General features: G+C 39.0%; 1 protein-coding gene across 2 annotated transcripts in view; it reads left to right on the top strand.

Annotated features, from left to right (window-relative positions):
- Nucleotides 1-21,817, top strand: part of ERGIC1 (endoplasmic reticulum-golgi intermediate compartment 1) — a 77,009-nt gene that overhangs the window by 42,372 nt on the left and 12,820 nt on the right. For both annotated transcript variants that reach the window (XM_026696382.2, XM_026696381.2), the window contains exons 4-6: nt 11,794-11,888; nt 17,094-17,218; nt 21,610-21,714. In XM_026696382.2, coding sequence (XP_026552167.1) covers nt 11,794-11,888; nt 17,094-17,218; nt 21,610-21,714 — 325 coding nt within the window. The remainder of the gene's footprint in view (nt 1-11,793; nt 11,889-17,093; nt 17,219-21,609; nt 21,715-21,817) is intronic.

The raw sequence follows: 21,817 nt of genomic DNA, 5'->3' as shown, positions 1-21,817 counted from the left end.
TTAGCTTATTGCATATTCCTTCAGGAAACCACATTATTTTATTGATATTCAGACTGAGAGATTAAATGAAATCTTAAGTGTAATGTATTCAAATTTCTATAATTTCTTTCTTTGGGGTACTTTTGGGATAAAATGAAATAACGACATCCTTTCAATTCCCCCCTCTCCTCTTTTTTATCCCTTCTCCTTGAGATGAAATGTCACAACTCTGCTTCTCCTTTTGCTGGAGAAATAAGAAAATGAAATCTGATTAAAATTTCAAAAAGCTCACATCATTATCCTTCAGAGCTCTGGTTTTTTATTTATGTATAAAAAGAGCGCATTAAGGCAAGCAAGAGAGATCTGACTCCAAGAACAAATAAAGGAAATGAGGTCAGTGTTCCATATTTGGATTTCTTTAAGGGTGACAGTCACAAACAGGTACCCTATTCCACTAAGTGAATGACTCAAGTGGTTGGAAAATTAAGCCACAAGTTAAATGCCTTTGGTATTTCCTGGGTAGGATTAGTGGTAGGTTGATGTACCTCAGACAACATTCATTGTAATTTTTAACGGCCTTCTCTACCTCATCTTGCTGATACATCATAAATCAAATAATTTCTTTTATAGGTAACCCAGATTTGTAACTGGTGGCTAGTATTATTATAATGATCTAGCTAGTGATGTAATCATCATCCACCTTTTGACCTAATTAATAATACTCTGTAGAAATGATGTTGAACTTTTCCATATATTCTCCTATTGAGGAGGAATGAAGTGATCAGTCCAACTGATGCCACAAATAATATAGCAAGGATGTGGATACATTTACAGAGTTGCGAAATATTGCCAAAATAGTGCATTTTTTTTATTATCAAGAAAAATCTTACAGCTTTGCAAGTTACAGAACAGCAAGTTATACTGTGTTTGCTCTATTGATTTTAAAACTTGAAGAAGTTGAGATGAATGATGGCAGAATGTATTCAAGTATTTTAAGCAAATCATTTGGTACAATAATGCTTAAAGAGCTCAGATCAATAAAGTTGATTAAAATTCAGTTCAATGAAGATTGAAGAGTTAAATATGGTTTCAAAATGTAGTATTTGGTGAATATATCTTGTTAAAAAATTATGTTACTGTCAGAATTGTAGAAAACAAAGCACAAGAAGAAAACACCTGGGAGAACAATTCATTTTGGGGCAAATTCTCCTACTTTGTTCAGCTAGAATTTTGTTTGTTCAGAACAGTTCACATTATATTTCATTTGAACTTTGTTCTTTGCTACATTCATAACTTCCCTTTGCACTTTCTACATGTATATACCAGTTTATAGAATGTGGGATTTTCTTGCTTTTTATCATAATAAATATTGGTGTGAATCTGGATGGATAACAATTTTGCTGTGCACAAAAGAAAGCTAATGTGTAAGAAAGGTGTACCATGTACTTGTTTACTGGTCTAAGATTCAGAATGGGTTTTTGTCCCATTTTCCTTTAAAATCATAAATAGAATGGATAACATGTTGGATGAAGTATCTTATAGAGAATAGTGCTCTGTTATATCAATATCTAATAGATGTCATTTCTTTTGTTTCTGAAGATGAGGATGGTGGGAACGTGTCTTCTTTTGAATTCCAGAACATTTCCCCACCAAATTCCTACTCATCTCATATTATTTGCATGCTCGTAGAGCAGGAGTGTCAATCTCAAGGAGCTTAAATCTGGCCCACAGGGCCGGCCTAGAAATAGAAAAGGACCGGCCCACGGTGCCTCTGCTAGTGGCCTCCCTACGTCCCAATTTTGGTCTGGACAGCCTCCTGCAGCACCCTGCTGGCCAAAACAGGGTGGGTGGCCCCCTCGTGCCCCGTTTTGGCCAGCAAAATACTGCAGGAGGCTGTCCAGCTGAAAACGAGGCGTGGGGAGACCATGCACACACCCCTACACCCTGTTTTGGCCAGCAGGAGGCCATCCATCCAGTCTCTCCCCACCCTCCCGGCCAGCTCACAGAGAAGAATTACAATGCTGATCCAGCCCTCGAAGAAATCCAGTTTGACACCCCTGTTCTAGATGCACCAAAATGTTTGCAGTCACATACTCACTTAGGAGATAGTGATGTCAGTTTGAGAGACATTTTCCTATTTCAGGCTTCTGTATTGGGAATTCCATTGGCTATTTTCTTGTATGTGTCCTGCTTCCACAAAGGTCAGACTGAAATCTCTGCAGTGAGTCAATCTTTTCTTTCAGAGTTGAGGGCAAGGATTTCTTTACAGGTAATCCTCGACTTACAACCGTTGGCTTGGTCACTAATCGAAGTTACAACAGCAGTGAAAAAAGTAACTTATGACCATTTTTCACACTTGTGACCCCATGGTTAGCATCCCCCGGGTCACGTGATTTACATTTGGATGGTTGATAGCTGTTTCACATTTATGACGGTTGCGATGTCCCAGGGTCATGTGGTCACCTTTTGCAACCTTCTGATAAGCAAAGTCAAAGGGGAACCCAGATTCACTTAACTGTGACAAGAAAAATGGTAAAATGAGGCAAAACTCGCTTAACAAATGTCTCACTTAGCAATATAAACTTTGGGCTCACTTGTGATTGCGACTGTCTGTACATAGAACTTCAACAGCAGTAACAGAAACCAGGGGGGGGAGGAATTTTGGGCTCAATTGTGGTCGTAAGTTGAGGACTACCTGTATATCCTTGTTTTCAGTTAGTACTGCTGTCACTTAATGCTTGACTTCTGCTGAAGTTGAGGGAGGAGGGTCATGGTGTCTGTACCACCAGGTTTGGTCCAATAGAGAAAAGACAGGTGCAACTACTTACTCTGAGTGGTGCTGTTTCCTGGGCTTGTTCAGCATTCTGTCTCTTCTGCATTCCACTGGATGTGTAAACTCCTCCCTTCAGTCCTCTGGGACTATTGATATACAAATCAGGCCTGATGATGCCTTATTCTGTGACATCCTTGGATGGAATACAGGTTGTTCATCAGTAAAGAGGATTTCCTGGATGGACTATTTTGATACACACATTTGTTATTATCTCAGGGTGAAATCTGGGATGACATTCTAAGGTTTGTATTGGCAAGTGAAGAGTACCTTGTGATTCCTTAGGAGCATTTTTTTTATAGCAGCAGTTGTTAAAGTGTGTTTTGAGGATCCCTGAGATCCCTTCAGGAGGTGCATGAATTCAAACAAACATAATAAATATTCTCAGTTTTAATCTCTTAACACAATAAATATTGAGCCAATTTGGCATAGTGGTTAAGGCGTCAAGCTGAAACCAGGAGGCCACGAGTTCTATTCATGTCTTAAGCACAAAGCCAGGTGGGTGACCTTAGGCCAGTCACTCTTTTTCAACCCCAGGAAGGAGACAGTGAAAGCCGCTTTTGAAAAACCTTGCCAAGAACACTGCAAGCTGGTATGTACTTACTGCAAACTAGTAAGTATTCTTGGTGATTTATTAAATATAACTACTCATAAGTGAGTGTTAAACCATCTTTGATGTGAACAGTGGAACTGGTTTGCGCAAAATCATAATATGAAAAAGACCTGAACTCTATGAGGAATGTATCAGGCCCCTCTTGTCTTTGCTTCTTTGTAGGATACAAGGATTCTGCTGCTTTGGATTGCACATAGAAAGCTGAAGTTCTGAGCATATACTCTTTTAGCACATCTCTGATGCTGTGGAACTGTTTTTTCCTCTTCCTATTGACATGTTTCTTCATGATGTTTGATTGTCTCAATCTTCAGTTCTTTCCTTCTTCTCTTCTTTCCTTTTTCTCATGAATGTGAAGAATGTCAAGAATAGGTAGACAATGGAAAAGAATAGAATTCACTTAATGATTTTCTGGAAGTAAGGGTCCATTGTTCTCCTCACATTCCATTTATTCTGGAATGAGCTGGTTTACTGATTTACTTGCTCCCTTTTCTGACTGCTTGTTTAGCCAAAGTTTGAAATTAGGATGGTGCTGAAAAAGATTATTTACGACTGGTCCTTGAACGTGCAGGCATTACAGCATCCTTGCAGTCACGTGATCACAGTTTAGGTCCTTGGCAATTGGCATGCATCTATAATGGCTGCAACACCCCCTGGTCACATGATTGACAACTGCGACCTTCACAGTTGGCTTTCAACAAGCATTGTTGATGGGGAAGCCAGCAGGAAGTCACAGGTCATGGTCATGCTTAATGGCTGCTAATGATTTGCTTCATGATCATAGCCAGACTTAGCAACATAAGTCAAGTGCGTGTTCCACTTTATGATCATGATAGAGTTGCTGGTCTGTTTCGAGGTTGGTAGGTGAGGGATATCAATAATTAGCTTTGGACGCACTGCCTTTTTCAACTAGAGGAATGGGAATAGGACGAATCTTCCATGTTCCAGGTGAATACATCAGACCCAACAAAAATCTTTCACTTTTAGGGCCCTGAGCTGCTATGCTTGACACAATAGACCATTTCTTGTCTCCTTTGCCTTATTGGGGCTCATCTTCAAAATATCAACAAATCTGATCCACCTTAGTTCTCTCACTGTGATTCTAGCAATGGAGAGAAGGGAGATCAGACTTGTGTGTCCTTACTATGGAAGGCAGCTAATCTCTTCTTGATCTCTGTGATAATACCGGAATTTAGATTTTAAATTGATGTTGATGACATCACGTAGAGCTGCTCTGGCCATCAAAAGATTGCTAATGTTGAAGTAGCCTGCTGTCTGATCTGTTTGGAGGTTCAACCACGTTGCAGAAATGTTTGATGCTTATGCTACTTGCTCTTTTGCTGTCTCTGGGTGTTTTTCTGATTCCTGGAGTGGACTGATCCATGAGAACTGGCAAGTTTTTTGACTTGGTATTCCTGAGCTCCAATCTTTAGGTGCAATATGGCTGTTGGGCTGTAGCCCCTCTGGCACATGTCAATTACAGTACATATAATTAGTAGAATTGCCGTCATGGCTAGCATAGTGTATCTGCCTCTTCCTCTTACCTAGGTGAACTTGTTGTAACTCTTTCCCACTAGTTTCCTTTTTGGTGACTGAGAATATGTGTATGCCTGCCATTCACTTTTGTATGACACAAGGCATTTGGAGGTGTAATTTTGGAAGCCACATTTTATTTTGGTAAGTATAGAATGAGCATATGCTTTCTGTTGCTGTATAAATGAAACGTACCGTATATCTGGGATATGTCATACATTGGGTTATTCCAACCTGGGAGCCTTCAGACATGTGGATTTCAGCTCTTCAGTTCTTCTCTACAATAACTAATAATTTATCCTCATGTCTGGACCATGGCTAGCTTGAGAAGGTCTCTTTTTCCCCTGTACATATTGTAGAAACAGATAAGTACTGGTGGGCAAATTTTCTTGTAGAGAGCTTTTCCCCAGCTCTAATATTCAAAGTTGAAAAATCTCTGAAAAGATTTTGAAGAATCTCAAGAGTCTAGAAAATGATTTGAAAAGCATTGGCTTAGAGCAAGTATTAACTGTTCTAATAAGGGGAGTATGATTTAATTGTTTGACTAACTAGTTCGTTTGTCTCTGGTTTGTTTTTTCAGTACTATGACTGGCAAACATTTGACAAATAATCTTGTTTGTATTCCTCATTATGCTATGCTTTAAGTTGAGAATCATATTTGACTGTCTACTTCCTCAGCGTAATTAATGCTTGCTCAACACTTTTGAGATACTTTAATGAAAGGTGTTGCGAAATTGTTGAAGTGGTAAGGTTAGACTGTTCATCCCCGTCATGTATGTGTGTGGGTTAACAGGAAACAGAAGACTGAGTGCCATAGTGCCAATTATAGTGGCTGACTCAAATGAATGTTGACGTCTCTATCCTCCATTTTATTTTATATTGATTTGAGAACTGCAGTTCCTTCCATAGTAGGCCAGTATGCTTTGAACATTCTTGGGACTGGTCAAAGAGGAAGTGACAAAGATCTTGAGTGCATCTTAAATCTTAAAATAACTAAGCAATGCTGTATCCTTTTTTTAACCTACATTTTGATTACTTCAGAAGCTAATTCCTTATGCTAAACTATGAGTGAGCAGAGAATCACAAGAGCAAGTATTAAGAAGTTGAGATACTAACAAACATGTTGGAGGCAGCAGCAGCAGCAGTGCTTAATCACAATGACAACAAAAAGATGTTATTTGCAGTAGTTGTTTGTTAATGTCTGGTACCAGATATAAATTGCATTTCTGCAATAATGTCATGCATGTTTCTCTCTTTCTGTTTCTATCTCTCTCTTCCCCTCCATCCCACCATCCATCTCTTTTACACACACACACACACACACACACACACACACACACATACACGAATAGAGGGAATCAGGAAGAGTCTGGTTTATTCTATGTAGGAAGTTTGATCTAATTTTTATCTCTGCCCCCTTTTTTATCTTTAGTCAAAATAATTATTTTTAATTATATTTCATTAAAGGGGTTATTTTTAATTATATTTTCTTCTTAAATATGTGAGGAGAAGGTTCTCCTTTGTTGGAAGAAAGATCAGACTGATTATAACATTCCTTAAAGCATTCCCTAACCTACTTCAAACTCCCCTTTTCTGCCATTATTGGTAGAGGAGCAGTGGCAATAAAGCTTCTTATTACGATGAGGCATCAGCAGACAGGCTACCTTCTCCAGCTGAGGACTTCTGCATTGGTGAACTGGAAAGCTTGTGTTATCTCATAGTACATATCAGGGATGGGATTCAATTTTTTTAATAACCAGTTCTGTGGGCATGGCTTAGTTGGTGGGTGTGGCTTGGTGGTCATGTGACTGGGTGGGCGTGGCTTGGTGGTCATAATATTGGCTGGGCATGGCCAACTCAATATCACTCACATCGAGGCACCATCTCCTCGCCTGGCCTCTCATGACTGTGGGGATGCTGCAATAGTCATAAGTTTGAAAAAGGGTCATAAGTCACTTTTTTCAGTGCCATTGTAACTTTGAATGGTCACTCCACACAAGCAAAGTACCAGCAAAGGAGGGGAAAAAAACTCCAGAGAAGTTCCTGAGACAGGAAGTCTAGTCCTGCCAAGAATGTAATAAGGGTTAACAGAAAGACAGTTTCTGTAAGCAGCACCAGAATGTTTCCTTTCTGCCTTCCTTACAGGATTAGGCCAATAATTTCTTCTAACAACCGGTTCTCCGAACTGCTTAGAATGGTAACAACCGGTTCTAGCAAATTGGTGCAAACTGGTAGAATCCCACCCCGGTACATATTACCCGTCTTATATACTAGAGCTTCAAATTACTTCAAGGGTAATTTACACCTATCTTCATATAAAAAGAGCATAAAAATTTGAGGAGACAGAAGCGCAGACTGTCCTTACTCAATTCTGCGGACCATTCCTTCTGACGATTTCTGGCAAAACATCAGAAAACTAAATTCTGAAGCCTTAGCACTGCCTGATAGACACCAGCCATGGAAGTCTAACCCATCTATTGTGACACTTTCTCAATGCTGTTTGAGAAAGAGGAAGGGTGACAAATTACAATATAATTAGGTAAAATTGGAAGGAAGTTTTTTCTCCTCTTCTTAAAAGTGGTGAAGACTTTGAAGAACGTATCATGAAGAAGAACAATTGTTTCCCAGGGCTGCCAATTACTTCTTTTGGGTGGGGGCAAATGGTATACTTACAGCAACAGATGAGATGACGATAGAAAGCTAAGATGTTGGAGTAGCAAGTTTAGAAACTCTGTGGAAGAAACTCAAGATCCCACTCAAGCATAGTATTACCTCTTCTAAAAAAAAATAATAGTAAAGGAATAAAAGGTATATATAGGTAGTCCTTTACTTACAACAGACCACTGAGTGACTCTTCAAAGTTATAATGGCACTGAAAAAAGTGACATGATAATTTTTCACACTTATGACTGTTGCAGCATCCCCCCTGGCAGGCTACGAGTTTGACAGCCCTGACTTAACTCACTAATATAAATTCTGAGCTCAATTGTGGTTGTAAATTAAGGACTAACTGTACTGTGTAGTAAAGAACCACAAATCAAACCTGTATTATTAGCCCATCATGCATATTTTTAGAGTATCTTCTACAAAAGCCAAGGGGTTTTTTTCCCTAAAGAGGACAGCAAGGGTGTTTTAATACAAAAATTTACTTCAAGGTGGTGTTAGTATAAAACCTGCAAAGCTTGACTGTCTTTGACAGCTTTGTTTGTTTCACAGATTATAACTGACAGGACAGGCGTGCCTCACAGATCCAGGAGGAGATGGGGAGAAGGGTAGTGAGTCCTCCTTGTGAAACAGGCAGTCTCATACGTGGCATACCTCAGGAGGCACTACGGTACTAATAAGGATAGGTGCACTGCTTATGAGGATTTATGCTTCTCTTGACTGGGATCATTCCTGGGAACTTGAAGAACTATATTACTTAATCCTAAGTAACTACGTAATCAGCCAGTGATAAACTCTATGGAAAGCTTAGTTCTGCCTGTTGGCAGCTGCAACGAAGGAACATGAAACCAGATCATCCATGAGTAGACATGTTCCTCCCTTCTGCATCAGATTTATGAATCATCTCAACAAAGGGTTGATTAATGCTTACCATCTGCCTTATGGATCAATTTTAAGGAAGGGTCGCCAAGCAATAGATTGAGTGTAGCACATTGTCTTGAAATGCAGCTATTCTGAACTTGATGACCTGACGCTTCACTATCTTTCAGGAATAGCTTAAAACGTGTTGCTCCATTTGGAATGTACCATCCAAAAGCTAAATAATAATATAATCTTAGCATCTGAACAATACATGTTTTTCTGAACACAGAACCCGTGTTCCGTTCCATTGTATACTTGCTTTCATGTTATCCATCTTTAGCCCACTTGCTCCAGTAAAATATTTTCCTGCTAATCTTGAAAAACCATGTTATATATCTTTCTACCAAGAATAGCATGTATTCATAACTATGTTTTTACTTACACCTATTATCTTGTAAGCAATTGACAAACCAAATAAATAAATAAAAATAAATAAGAATGTGAAAAGAAAGAAAAATGCAAAACAGTTAGAAGTGGTGGTGGTGGAATGTAGGGAAAGCAAGCAATTGCAGAATGAGCTCAGGAATTAATTGCTGGGAAAGAGGAATGACTAGGATGAATTGGATGAGAACTGAACTTCATGGATAGTTGATTAGTTATCCTTTATGCTAAGCAACTTCATTTGCGACTCTGCTTTATATGTCATGAGCATGTCCTTTTATTCTTTTTAAACAAAACATCTATTGTATCAAGTCAAACAATATCTACAGATTCCTCCTTTTATTGGGTGTAAACAACTATACTTACAGAAAACTCCACCTGTGGATTGGTTTAATGTGCTGTGTGAACCAGAGATATCGGAAAAACGAAACCTAGAGAAAAAAAGTTGCTTTCATTTTCTAACTTGTTTTCTTTGGAACAAATCACAATCTTTGTTTTACATATGCAGGGCAAACCATACTGTATCTGTATATAAATTATATGGATGGAAACTAATAAAGGAGAAAACCCGCCTAGAAATAAGGAGAAATTTCCTGACAGAACAGTTAATCCGTTGAATGGCTTGGCTTCAAAAATTGAGGATGTTCCATTACTGGAGGTTTTAAGAAGCGATTGGACAACCATTTATCTGAAATGGTATTGGGTCTCCTGCTTGAGCAACGTGTTAGAGTAGAAAATTTCTAAGATTCTTTCCAATTCAGTTATTCTATTAATAAGAAGAGTGCAGCCAATCTGTTTCAATTTAATATTTATTTATTTGATTTATATTGCCGCCTATTCACCCATGGCGACTCAAGGCAGCTTACGCAATGTAAAATCATATTTAAAACAAAAAATACAAATAATAAGAACTCACAAAAAGAATCAAATAAATTAGTAAAGTACAATAGAGCAAAATTTGGGAAAACAACAAAACAAAACAAAAACAAAAACCAACTCCCACCCCGCTCCCCGATGACAGCGGATCACACTAGCCATTTGATGGGTTCCACCCCTCTCTGGGTTCCCCAAGCCCGCTAGCAAAACCAGGTCTTTAGTGCCTTTCAGAACAGTATTAATGAGGGGGCCATTTTAATCTCTGGGGGAATGATGTTCCAGAGAGATGGAGCCACCACAGAGAAGGCCCTTCACAGGTGTATCTCCCTCAGGGGTGGGACCCGCAGCATTACCTGCCTCCTTGCTCTAATGGGTCGAGTAGATGTCACTGGCAAGAGATGTTTCCTCAGCAAACCCGGACCCAGCCATGAAGGGCTTTAAAGGTGACAACCAGCACCTTGAACTGCACCCAAAAGCAAATTGGCAGCCAATGCAGCTCCTGCAGGAAAGGTGATACATGTGCACACCGGGGTTTAAATAAAACCACGAGGGCTGCTGCATTGTGCACCAACTGGAGCTTCCGGATGCTCTTCAAGGGCAGCCCCATGTAGAGCGCAGTGCAATAATCAAGATGGGAAGTGACCAAGGCATGAGTTACCGTGAGTAGGGACCACTGATCCAGGAAAGGGCGTAATTGGTGAAAATATGCTAATACAGACTTTGGTTAATCTTCAGTGTTCTCTTTTATGTGATGATTAGGTACATTATTAGTCATTTGTAGGATTATGCGAGAAGCATATCAGATTAAGCCATTTTTGCAATTGTTAAAGTAAAATTGTATTTTAAAATAAAAATTAAGGAATATAGTTCATTAATAAGAAGCCCTGTGTATCTGTCGCTTCCTTTTTACTAAGAAAATCTTATTATTACTTAATCCTAGAACCACTTGCATATCTTGGCCTATTTTTTTTTCTTAGGAACATCTGCATATTATTTAATCTTTGGAATGATGAGAACAGACATTAATGATGTAACACATATGAGAACAGGAACATAAGGGAATTGTTGAGTCCACTGTTCCCACTTCCTGTTCCACAGTTTCCAGATAGTAAGGTTCATAGCCATGCTGCTGAACATAACTGGAAATCATAATAATTTTGAGGAAGGCAGGGCCAAGTTGTCTATTTACTCCATTCCATTCACATACATCATGTATAGAACAGTCTTTCTCAACTTCAGGAATTTAAAAAGAATTTTAGGCAGTTTGTTGGCTGAGAAATTCTCGGAGTTGAAGTCCACACATCTTAAAGTTTCTGACCTTGAGAAACACTGAAATGAAGCTTATTTGGAAAAAAAAAATGTGCCACCTCTAAACTTTTAAATAATGCCCTTCTATTTGTAAAATTGAATAATGGATATCTGTTTAAAATGGACTTATTTAGCCTAAATGAATGAAACTGAAACCGGCCTGGAAAGAAATTGTTCATATTTGGTCATGTAATGTAAAAACTGTTATTTTGAACATAATTTTGTTAATTGGAAGCCAAGAAAGAGTATCAATTTGTCTAATTACTAACATGTCTAAGCTTGAATCTGATTTCTATTCATTGTGACTATATTCTGTTGTTGTTTTTTTTATTGAGAAGATACGCACTCTAATTATTTAACTGATTAGAAACTACTTTTATTTGTGCCATTAGGAACTTTCATGTTATTTAACAGCGCAATCACATAAAAAGTACATCATTTCTCATTACTTAAATACATTACCTTTGAAACTATTGTTAGGTCAGTTGTTCTGCATTCTGCATGTGTTCTAGAGAGACAACATGAGTGTTTTGAAGAGTGGTGTAATTATATTTTTGAACCTGCATAGCTCAGTCCTACAGCAAAGTTTATTTCTCTTTCAGTACAAATGTCCTTGGCACATTTCATTCAAATAAAGTTTTGTTTTAATATCTTCTAAAAATGACACCACTTATTTTCTTCTCCCCTGCAGTGTGAATGAACTCTATGTAGATGATCCAGACAAAGACAGTGGGGGTAAAATAGAAGTAAATTTGAACCTCAGCTTGCCAAGCCTGCACTGTGAATGTGAGTTTTCCTTATTCAGCTAAGATTACAATTCTGATTGTAGAACTATGTTAGTTTCATATTTCACATTCAGATTCCTATGAGTAATACCTGTTCTTTTCTTGGAAAAAATACTTCTTTATGTAGAATTACATTCTTGCTTTCATGAATGACTTTTCTGGTGTTACTCAATATTTATTTAGATAATAGTGTACTTATCACGGTAACAAATGACAGGGTACTTAACAAAAAAGAGAAATATTTACTGAATACTCTTTTCTTAAAAAGGACATGAAGAGCTCTTTTGGCATATAATGTCATGCTTTCAGTACTAGGCAAAGAGTATTTATGAAAAAACAATGGTTTTAAAACGGCTGTAAGGCTGTTGTAACTATTTTTACAAGCAATGTGAGGGTATGGATTTTCTACCTAGAATTTCTACCACCAGCTTACACATCACTGGATTTCTCTCTTCTATTGTGAGAGAAGCACACAAAGTCCACTAAAGTGAATTGATCTGATAGCAACTCCCGTGCTTGTTGACTGCCACAACACACACACACACCCCCCGCCATCTTAGATCTTTGGAAGGCAATTAGTTACTATGGCTCTATGGGAAAGAGAAAGAGAAAGCAAGCATCATTTATAGCCGGTATTAAAGTATCACAGCTTTTGGGAACCTTGGCAATTAATACACATTGCTCGCATAAATCTCTTGGGGATAAATTCCTTTTTTATTTCAGCTTTTCCTGAAGTGACTGAGTAGGACACAGTAACCATTTTCAGATGTTAATGGGTTTTAAATTATAGGAGGAACAAGCTATAATGTGATGTATGTTCTTAGATGTGTTTTTTTTAAAAAAAATGCTTTATTTTGAATACAATGCACCGGTTCATTTGTTGCTTCCTCTGACAGAGAGCATCCCAGCAGAATCACAATGTATTTTTAGCTTTACTATCAATAGTGTAATGGGAAAGAGGCATGTAGGTATCCAGTAAAGGAAGCAGGTACCCAAACAGTGTTGGGCAACAACTATATAGGAAATTGCCAGAGGAAGATAAGCCCAAGAACGACGTAGAGCAATTCAACCAGAGTTCTTTATTTGCTTACACACAACAAACAGAATCTTCCCAGACTAAACCCTTATTTCTCTCATCCTCACGGATATACTCTGGGAGATTTTAAGGAATGGCTATCCTTACTCTCTTCTTCTGTCTCCTATTCAGTTTCTGGCAGTGCTGCCTTCTCCTCCTTTCTGGAATGTGCTTCTTCCTTCCTGGGAAATCGCTGCTTCAGTGTAATCCCTCATACCAGCTCCCCTTCTGTGAACACCATCTTTCACAGCAGATGATTATTTTGGTGACAGTGGCAAAAGAATCAATTTATACTACCCAGGAGAAGGCAGTAGTCACTTCTGTAAGAGAACTATGTGGGTAGAATAATTTACTATTTAGTGCTGGATGATGGCACTGAATATGCTACCGAGGAAGAGTTGAGTACCCTGGCCATGTTATAAATGCATCCATGACATGGCTAGAGTAAAGCATTTGCAACTACCTGCTGATGTTGCCATTCAGGAAAAAAAAAACCCTCCCAAGCTGAAAAGTTAGAATCATAGTAGGATCATGGAACGTAAGAAACATGAACACAGGAAAGCTCAACACATATGAACTAAAACAACTACAAATTGACTTAGACATGAATCAATTAAGAGGGACTGGGATTGGTTCACACTGTTTATTACTCTGGCCATGAAAAACAAAGAACAAAGTTTTGCTTTTATAGTTAGAATGAGTATAGCATGAACAGAACATGACTACAATGCAATCAATGACATGAATAATATTAATTAGATTTCATGGACAATCCTTTTATTCAAGTTTATGCTCCAATCAGTGAGTCAGAAGAAGAGAAAGTTGATGACTTCTGTGATCAGGTTCTATTTGAAATTGACAGAAGATGCAAATAGGATGTGCTGCTTGTGATTGCCAAAATTGGAAACAGGAAAGAGGACAATGTAGTTGAATGGTTTGGCTTAGGGAACCAAAATGAAGCCGGAGACCAACTTACCAATTTCTGCCACTCCAGTGATTCCTTGATACCTAACACTGCCTTCAAATAGCCAATACCTCTATATACTGTATGGACATCACCAAATGGAGCATTTAGAACTCAAGCTGACTATATTACTATTAAAAGAGGATGGAAAAGTTCGGTTATAGTATCAAAGATATAGCCAGGTGCTGAATATGGAACAGATCATAAAATGCTCATGTAAAAGCTCCAACTTAAGCTAAAGAAGAAAGTTTCCATGATATGTTCTTGAACATATATCAAGTATTTTTCAAGGAGAACATTAAAAATTATGTTGAAGTCCTGAACTTCATTGATAGAGAACTGCAGGAATTATGGAATGAACTTAAAATAAGTTGTTAAAGATGAATGTGAAAGGAGACTGCCAAAAATAAAGAAAGCAATCTGGATGTCAAAAGAAACCGTGGGAATTGCCAAGAAGAGAAGAGAAGCCAAAGTCAAGAAAGATAAAAACCTCTGAATGGAACTTAACTAGAGAGCTGTTAGAGGAGACAAGAAGCAGTATTACAACAACATCTGTAAAGACATTGAAGGTAGAAGCTGACATGAAAAACAAGGGAAGTTTTTTTTTAAAAAAAAAAAAAATCTCTGTACCCAGAAGATTCCAATCTCAAATTGGTATGGTAAAGAGTGCTAATAGATGTAACTAATTCAGAGGAGATAAAAGGAAGATGGAAGGGATATACGAAAACACTATACAGTAGAGATGTCAACATCCAAGATTCCTTAGAAGATAATTACTTTCAAGAACCTCTAATATAGTTCAGCACTCTGGCCATTTACCAAATTAGAAGGCTACAGGAACTGATGGAATAGCTATTGAAATATGGCAAGCAACAAAGGAAGATTCAGTCAAGTTAGTCAGGTGGATAACATAGGTGTCCTTAAGCTTGAAAATAAATTATTTTCCAATGGCAAAGATGATATATAGCATTTTCTATTTACTCATTCTCCAGACAGCTGAGTTTTAGTTATCTTTTCATCCCATAATGTACTAGCAGGACAATATAATAATTATTATATTTTATTCATTTGATAATTTTATTTAGCTGTCTATCTCATTATATATGAGTCTTAATGACAAAGTTAAAATCTAAAAAGGAATACAATGAGAAACCCAAAACACAACAAAAATAATTTTTAAAAAGGTTACAAACAATATATATATATATATACATATATACATATTTACATATTTACATATATACATATATACATATACATATACATATACATATACATATACATATAATATAGTATATATATATATATATATATTTGTTTTCTGAGGTTCCGGTTTGTTGTGGATCTTTGGTTCCTCCTATCAAGTATATAATGTGAGTCTCATTCATCTTAGGCTTTTTCGTCTGGCTTCTACAGATTGCAGCTGTTCTCCTAACTATGGGGTGGGACTTGATATAGCCGTGTTCTGATTGTTGGAGGCGTGTTCTGTTCAGGTGGGGCTTGGTTGTGCTCAGGTTGTCTTAGTTGCTTGAGAGTTGTGACTGCTGTTTGGCTTCTAGTTGTGGTCCTGCTGCATCTTCATAGTGGGTGTCGGTTTGCTTCATGTGCTCAGAGGGGTTTGAAGTGGGTAGTGATGCTGCAGTGCATTCTGGTCCACGGTCACATCACATGGAAGCTTGTGGTTGACATTATATTAAGTGTAGGCAAGTCAGCTTGCCGGTGTCCTTTTCAGAGGTATCTCGTCTGTTCATGCCAACAGGCTGGAAGGCTTATCTCGTTGTCAGGTTTGGCTTCTCTGAGTGTGCAGTTGCAGACTTCTTACATCAGTTGAGCTTTTGTGAGTCAGACAAGCTGTAAAAGTCCTGACTCACAGACTGAACACAATACAGGAAGATGAGATTAGCTGCCATCTAGATGATGGCAGATCAGACTTTGATACAGCAACACAATGTTTGTGACTTCAACAACTGTAAAGTCTGACTCACAGACTTTATAACACAATACAGAAGCCTGATGATGGCAGATGAGTTCTGCCAAAACGCTGCTACAACTTTTTCGCTCAAAGCACAACTATAATGACCTGGGAAAATACCTGAACAAAGCTGAATACCATACATGTCAGTACCCGCGAAAACTTTTATTCATCTCTCTGTGTACGAGTTAACTGACCAGATGTTTTGGGGAGCACTATTGAGCCATATCAAATACTAGAAACTTGTTGATAGCTTACTAAAAAAGAGTTGATGCTTGCATTCTAGCATCATGTTGCTGAAGCCCTGCCCACCCTTCAGCCTCCACCCTTCATCCTCTGCCTCCCAGAAATTTGCCTCCTTGTAGCAAATAGCAAACAGCCTGGTCATGTTCAGCACAACATGATGTAGCATGAGCAGCTGATTGGCAGTTGGATTGGCCTTCTGGAATACTGATGATCAGCTGTCCCAGGCTGTGGGGAACGTCGGCACCATTGGTGCCCATTGCCGCTGCCAGCTATCACCACCACCACGCGCCCATTTTCGGCCTCTGCACATCCCGGTTTTGGCCTCTGTGCATTCCGGTTTTGGCCTGTTCCAGACGGTGGGGGGAGGCGGCAGCAGCAGGGATTCCCGCCACCTGGAACAGGCTGAAAACAGGACACACGGAGGCCAAAAATGGGTCATGTGGAAGCTAAAAATGGGGTGTATGGAGGGCAAAAATGGGGCATGTGGAGGTGGCAATAGGTGGCAGTGGCGACGGGTGGTGGCAATCCCCGCAGCCTGGAACAGCTGGTCATCAGTATTCCAGGAGGCAGATCCAACCACCAATCAGCTGCTTGTCCTAAATCAGGCTGTGCTGAAGCTGACCAGGCTGTTTGCTGTTTGCTGCAAAGAGGCAAATTGCTGGGAGGCAGAGGCAGATATTTTTTTCTTGTTTTCCTCCCCAAAAGCTAGGTCCGTCTTATAGTCTGGAGCGTCTTATAGTCTGAAAAATACAGTACATCTGGTAGTATTTAACACAATACTAAATTCTATGAGTTCATAGACTAGGGGAACATTCAATATTTAATGATGATAATTTTCCAATCTAGTTTTGCTTTCATATAAAAATGGGAAATACAGCTATGTCTTTATGTTAAGTTATTTATAATAAATTCTCTCTTCCTCTTTTTAACTCTGGTCTTCAACCTGTAGTGATTGGATTAGATATTCAAGATGAAATGGGAAGACATGAAGTTGGCCATATTGATAACTCAATGAAAGTTCCTCTGAATAATGGCGATGGATGCAGATTTGAGGGTCATTTCAGCATCAACAAGGCAAGTAAAACTGAAAGTATTCAGGGGAAATGTTGAAAACCTTTGCAAAGAAACTCTTGTATGTCTAGAGAGTTAAATGTGCTGCAAGAACTGCGATTTAGGTCATATACCACTGCGGAAAAAATACTGCTGTTTAAAGTGGCCCTCAAATTGTAAAGGAATGTGGTATAAAATTTGTCATCTATGAAGAAAAAACAGGTTTGGTGTCAAGTTTTCCCCTTAATGGCATAGGTAACCAACTTTTCTTACTCATAATAATACAGAAGTAACTGATGAAATCAGAACTTCTTCCAGAATAAGTATCCTGGTTGACAGTTTTCATATAGCTTTGGATCCTGGAAATCAGAGTCTTGTTAAGAAAATTGATTTTGTGTCTCTATTCCATGGAACTTTGCCACAAGATGAAGCAATCTACAGTTAAGTAGATTTCCTATTCTTCTGTTTCAAGCAACAATTAGGGCGTTTAGCAAGAAAATATCCCATCCTTACTATTTTGAAGTAACTTGTTAATAAACATCATTTATTTCCATGCTGGTCTTGAACAATCACTTTTCATTTTGAAATATACTTTCCAAAATCACTGACAGTAGTAATTCCAGTTTATTGGGCATTAGTCAGATCCCATTTTAGGTACCCATCCAATCTAAAGTCTAGGCATTGCAAGATTCAGACAAACTGCACAAAGTCAGAAGAAGGTGATGTAGTTCACTGGGGAACTAAAAATAAGCTTCAGTGAAGAGTAATGGGAGGAATTATGAATGTTTAAAATGAAACAAGAAGACTGAGGAAAAATAAAGTAACACTGTTCAAACATCTGAAAAAATTACAGGAAAAAAGGCATGATCTGTTAATCATGAATGTCAATTACAGGAAAGCACACTTCAAATGAATGTTAAGGCGAGGTACCTATCTTTGAAACTGCTTCTGGACTTCATGCTTAAAAAGAAAAAAAAATGAAACTATGATTTAGGTCTTGATGATTACATTACTTTGTACTGGCTAAATAAATAAAGCAAAATGTTGAGGTTGTAATTGTATTTTGTACTCTACCGTACTGAAAAAAGTTGGAAGTCACTGCTTTCTTTTTTTCTTTACCTCTTATCATTCCCACTTCTTTTCTTTCCCCTATGTCCTTTTTATATTTGTCTCTATTTTTATTTTATGTTATAATAAATTTCAACAAAATTTGATGGAAGAATCAGTTTGTAGATAAGATGGGATTACTTTTACTGGGTCTGTTCAAGCAAGAGTTAGACTGGAATGCTTTGATTAAGTGGTCTGCCAACTAGTGGGCTGGGGGCCACAGGTGGTCTGCGAGAAAATTTTGGTGGTCTGCAGAGAAATGACCCCCCAAACACTTCCCCAAAACAATTAATCCAGGCTACGCAGGAACACAAGGCTGAGCCACCCACATGGCCTGCCCATCCACTGCCCCACATCCTTCAGACGAGTGCAAATCTTACCTTGAGTAGAGCAAGGTAAGACCAATGGCGGGAGCAGGAAATCCGCCCTGGCGTGGCTTGCTGATGTTGATGGGAAAGTCGGTTCCATATTCCAGAGCCGCAGTAGTCACAAGACCGGCTTTTTGGTCATCCCGGAGCAGCTCATCCAATCCATGGCAGGCCGGTGCACCTGGGTGGAGGAGCAGCTGCTCTGGGACGACCAAAGGGTCAGTCCTGTGACTACTGCAGCTCTGGAATATGGGGCTGACTTTCCTACCAACGTTAGCAAGCCACTGTCAGTCAAAATTCATATTAATGGTCCGTGGGTTTTTAAATTATGAGTTTGGTGGTCCCTGAGGTTCAAAAGGATGGCCGCCCCTGCTGTAATTTGAATTCCTGGATTAAGAAGGGTTAAATCTGATGTTCTAAATGGTTCCTTCCAACTTTTGGTTCTTTTAATACCTTCACATGATTTCATAATGAGAGGTGTGCTGGCTGAGTGGTTTAATGAAACTGGAGATGGTCTCTGCTCCAGCGGTTTGATCCCTGGCTCTGCATGATAGGGTGAACTGCTATCACTTATCTTAGATTTTGCCCACCTTGTAGTTCAAAAGCATGTTCTATGCGAGTAGATAAATAGGTACTACTTCAGTGGGGTGATGAGTTGGTGCTTCATGCAGGCAGTCAAATTCCTGCCAGTTCTGAACCTCCCGGACTATGGCACCTGTTTGCAAAGTGGCTTCAGGGAAGACAGGGGCTTGGATGCTGCTACAGGAAGAGCCACTTATCTTTCTAGCGCAAAGCTAGTTTGCTTTCCTATGCCACGCTGTAGGAAACACACAAGTGTGAACCTAACAGAACTGGTAAGCAGGCAGACAAACTACAAATCTTCAGTAGCATTGTAGTCTCCTGACTACTGTAACAATCCCATATGCCAATAATAATAATGATTTCATAATTAAATGATTAGCTTTAAGACTACTTTAAATAGCAGCAACAACAAACTGTTACTAATACACTGTCACAATTAGAATTGTTACCCATTTATATGTGCATATAAATCAACAACTTAGATGAAAAAAGCTTGCAATTTTTTGTTGTCAAAAGTATGTATGCAACCAGACATCATTGGTGAAACATTCTTTGTTCCTTCCGAAAAGAGAAAATGTTTTTCTAAGAATTTTGATCTAACCTGAAGTTTGATAATTGCTTGCATTAAAACAAATACTTTAGAAAATGTAATGTATAATTAATTGCAGGACACATCTTTAATCAATTAAACTAGAAATTTATTTTGGCTAAATGCAGCAGCCCAAATTCTAAAGAAATTTAGGAAAAAAATTACCATGTTTCCCCCAAAATGCAACTTACCCCAAAAAGAAGCCCTAGCCTGATTTTCACGCCTGTGTCTAATAGAAGCCCTACCCCCCAAAATAAGCTCTAGTTAAGCCCTGCCCACCGTCTGGTTGTACGAGGTGGGGTGAGGCACATGAATAAAAAACAAGCTAGAGCAGGTGTAGAGCTGCCCCATGCAAGCCCCACTCACTTACCTTAGGATTGCTGCTGCCCGACTTCTTCTGCGGCTACTTGTGGCCAGATGCCATGTGGCACATCATGCCGATGCTGCCACTCGCGGCAGGAAGCTGCATGGCTTGTCGCACTGGTGCCGCTACTTGTGGCAAAATGCTGAAAGGCGTGTTGCGCCAGTGTCACCACTTGCAGCAGGAGGCCGCAGGGCTCACTGTGCCAGTGCTGTCACTTACGCATGCAATTGCAACACACCATGCAGCCTCCTGCTGCGAGGAGTAGCTCCAGTGTGCTAAGCCATGTGGCATCTGTCTGCAAGCAGCTGCAAGCAGCCGCAAAAGAAGTCAGGCAATGGCATGACAGGTGTCAGGGCATGGGAGGCCTGACTGCAGTGGTCCTAAGGTAAGCAAGTAAGACATCCCCTGAAAATAAGACCTGGTGCTTATTTGGGGGCCCAAAAGAAAATAAAACAGGGTCTTATTTCGGGGCAACACAGTAGTATTTACTGAGGCAAAGAGTATGACAGAAAGAGGAAATAATGCTATATTGATAGATTCAATTTTTGGTTCTTCAGTTCATAATGTTACTGTAGAATTTTAAAGTGCTTTCGAGTTGATTCCGACTTTCTGAAGAGCATAACAAGTCTGCCTGTTGCTTTTTCTCTCTTCTCATCAAAACATTGTATCTTCTGGTTTATGAGTCACCACAGGGCAAAGAACTGTAACCTTAAGTAGTACAATGCTGCCTTCTATACCAAGGACCTATTAGCTCATAAAGAATGGCACCCTGATGGGAAGAAACATCGTGATATTAAAGAGCAAGGATCTTCAGCTCTCGGGACGGGAGTGGGATAGCCCCAGTTTCATTTACTAGCAGCTATGAAAAACCAGACCTGTTTCATGGGATGGGTGGAGTGGCATTAGATAATCCAGCCTTATACGGCAACCTGTGAGTCCACAGGGTGGAGGAAAAGGAGTGTGTAGCACGTTGTTGGTAGAATAAAGATGTACAGCCAACTCATGCCTCCTGTTTGCACCACAGGCTATGAAATTGTACTACCTATTAATTCATGTTAGAATATGCCTAAAAATGGTATGCTATCACTCTTGCTCATTTTGCCATGTAAATATTTTTCTTGATAAGAGTATGATTATTTTTTTCTTTACCATGTTTTTCATATTAGCTAGTTTCTTTGTTGACTAGTTGCAAAACCTAAAAGAATCCACTGCAGTGTTGTTGTTTTTTTGCTCTTAAATTATAATTATGAACATTTAAAGGGGGTGGGGGTTAATTGTATAAGCATTTCAAGCATTTGTAGTCATTGCTGATCTTTCCAGGGACTTTGAAGTTTCAGATTACACATCAAACATTGGTTGCTGATGGTTTGAAGCACAACAGAATCTGAACTTTGCTTTCTTTTAGGTTCCAGGGAACTTTCATGTATCAACACATAGTGCCACTGCACAGCCTCAGAATCCTGATATGACCCATGTCATCCACAAACTCTCCTTTGGTGACAAGCTGAAGGTGAGTTCTGAGATCTACAGCTCTGAAGAAGATTGTGCATCTTGTTAAATGGTTGTGTGTAGCAAAATGCTAGGCATTTCTATTCAATCTGATACACTAGTTT

The sequence above is a fragment of the Pseudonaja textilis genome, chromosome 2, assembly GCF_049901715.1.
Source record: "Pseudonaja textilis isolate UNSWEBS1 chromosome 2, rPseTex1.2, whole genome shotgun sequence".
Classification (NCBI taxonomy): domain Eukaryota; kingdom Metazoa; phylum Chordata; class Lepidosauria; order Squamata; family Elapidae; genus Pseudonaja; species Pseudonaja textilis.
This window is presented reverse-complemented; position numbering and strand designations above follow the sequence as displayed.